Below are 2,020 nucleotides of genomic sequence, written 5' to 3'. Positions count from 1 at the left end.
CCACGCTGCCAGTGGGAGGAAACATGGGTTCGGCCACGCACCGGAGGTCACAGATGAGCAATGCTTGGTCGTGGCGTTGATGGGCACAGCCCAAGTCCCAGCAGAGCCACTGCCGGCTGTGCACCCCAGAGCCTTTCTTGCTGACGGTGGTGGCTCAGACAGGCATGCGGGATGCCACGGGCAGCAGTGTCTGCAACAGCCAAACAGTGGGAAGGACCCGAATGTCCATCCATAGGGTCACAGACAAACACTCTGGGCTGTGATTCAGCAAGGAGCTTGTCTCTGAAACCAGGACAAGAGGTGGGGGGCGGACATCTTCAGGTGCCCCCACCCAGGCCGTGGCTGGCCGCTCAGGGGTCCCTCCAGGCTGGTCCCCTCAGAGGCAGGAGGGTTTGGGGCTGGGGCTGGGTGTGGCACTGGGTGCACTGGAGGGGCACCTTCCCCCACCCCATTTGATATCAAACGTGGTCATCTGGGTCACTGGGAAGGTGACCGGGAAGGTGTTGCTGGGAGGGTGGTGGTGGCCAGGGCCCCTTGGGGGGAAGTGGGGGACCCTTGATCCCCATGTGGGGTGAGGGACTGGCCCTGGCCCACCTCTGCCTGTCTCCAGGGCGCTGCTGCCTGAGAGGAGGCGGCCCAGGAGTCCTCGGAGCCTATTTGCCCAGGGAGGACTCACGCTGGGCTGCCTCCCCAGCCCCAACCTAGTTATCACATTCCTCCAGGACCAGCTTGAGCCCCTCCGGGAGGAGCTCCTCAGCCTCCTGGCCCCCTGCCTGGAGGAGGCCCTCTGGCCCCCAGCCAGGACCGCCTCTACTTTAGTGTGGGCTCTGGCAATAGCCTGGGCATCAGCCCAGGCACTGGCTGCTTCCTGTGCCTGGGCTCTCACGCTCCTGGCTAGACTGGCCTCCCATGCCTCAGACTCCCGAACGAGCCCCAGCATCTCCAGGAAACTTGGAGACCTCCCGGCCATTCTCAGGTTCCTCAGTGCTTCATCCAGAGGCTCAGTAAGGTGGGCCCTGGTGAGCATCTGCCTCAGGCGCACGCGGTCGGCAGATGCTCTGGCCAGGGCCTCCTTCTCCATGGCCTTCTGCAGCAGGACTTCCAGCCGCAACACGAAAGCCGACAGACGCTCGCCTGACTGCTGCTGAGCGGTCAGACACTTCACCAGGATGGTCACCTGGGACTCACTGTCTCCAAACACCTGGACCAGGGCCGCCAGACAGTCCTGCGCCGTCCTGGCGGGGTTCTCCGCCAGGAGAGCGTGCACGAGCTGCAGGGCGGTCCCACGCAAGCCTTCCAGCAGCCTCCTCCTCCTCTCCTTTTCCGAGAACCCCTCCCACACATGCAGCATATCGGTGGTGTGGTCTAGCTAGACCTCAAAGCACTCCTCCCCTGGGGCTGGCTGGTCCCTCCCGGAAAACACGCCCAGGCTCTGGTACCTCAGGATCTCCACCCAGGGCTGGACCACCTGACCGATGGATCGGAGCCAGCACACCCTGCGCAGCCCCACGCCCCGGGCGCCGGCCAGGCTCTCCACCATCTGCCCCTGTTGCTCCGGGAAGTGGAACACACGACCGAGACCGAGAAACTTCTCGCCTGAGCAACAGGGCACAAAGACCACGTTCCACGGGCCTCCCGTGCCGGGGACTTCCCTGGGGACCAAAGCATAGTTGACTTCCCGGTTGAGCTCGACCAGGGCCGCGGTGGCTCCTCTCGAAACACTTTGCCTAGCACCGTAAAGTGTCCCATAGGCCACAGGGCAGCCTCGAGGGACTCTTGGAATTCGGCATCATCACAGTCCTCCGGGATGCCCAGGATGAGCAGACCACTGCGAGCGTTGACCCCCATCCACCTGCACCAGTCCTGCAGCATCTTCACCGCCATGCCCGCAATTCTGGCCAGTGCCGGGCGGATACGAGGGGCAGGATAGGGTTCCCAGCTCGGACCAGGGAGGCACGGGGCGGCGGGGGTGTGGGGGAATGAATTGAGGTGGGAGCCTAGGACTCAGGGAGAACAGCCC

At 64.2% G+C, this 2,020-nt stretch overlaps 1 protein-coding gene across 1 annotated transcript in view; it reads right to left on the bottom strand.

Annotated features, from left to right (window-relative positions):
* Positions 1-550: 550 nt before the first annotated feature.
* The window catches only part of PNMA6A (paraneoplastic Ma antigen family member 6A), a 25,131-nt gene continuing 23,661 nt past the window's right edge, over positions 551-2,020 (bottom strand). The window contains 3 exon segments of the mRNA XM_011974851.1: positions 551-811; positions 814-1,707; positions 1,710-1,997. Coding sequence (XP_011830241.1) covers positions 702-811; positions 814-1,707; positions 1,710-1,884 — 1,179 coding nt within the window. The 5' untranslated portion in view covers positions 1,885-1,997 and the 3' untranslated portion in view covers positions 551-701.

Source organism: Mandrillus leucophaeus, unplaced genomic scaffold, assembly GCF_000951045.1.
Source record: "Mandrillus leucophaeus isolate KB7577 unplaced genomic scaffold, Mleu.le_1.0 Scaffold1495, whole genome shotgun sequence".
In the NCBI taxonomy this organism is placed as follows: Eukaryota; Metazoa; Chordata; class Mammalia; order Primates; family Cercopithecidae; genus Mandrillus; species Mandrillus leucophaeus.
The sequence above is the reverse complement of the archived record's forward strand: the minus strand, read 5'-3'. Positions and strand labels throughout refer to the sequence as shown.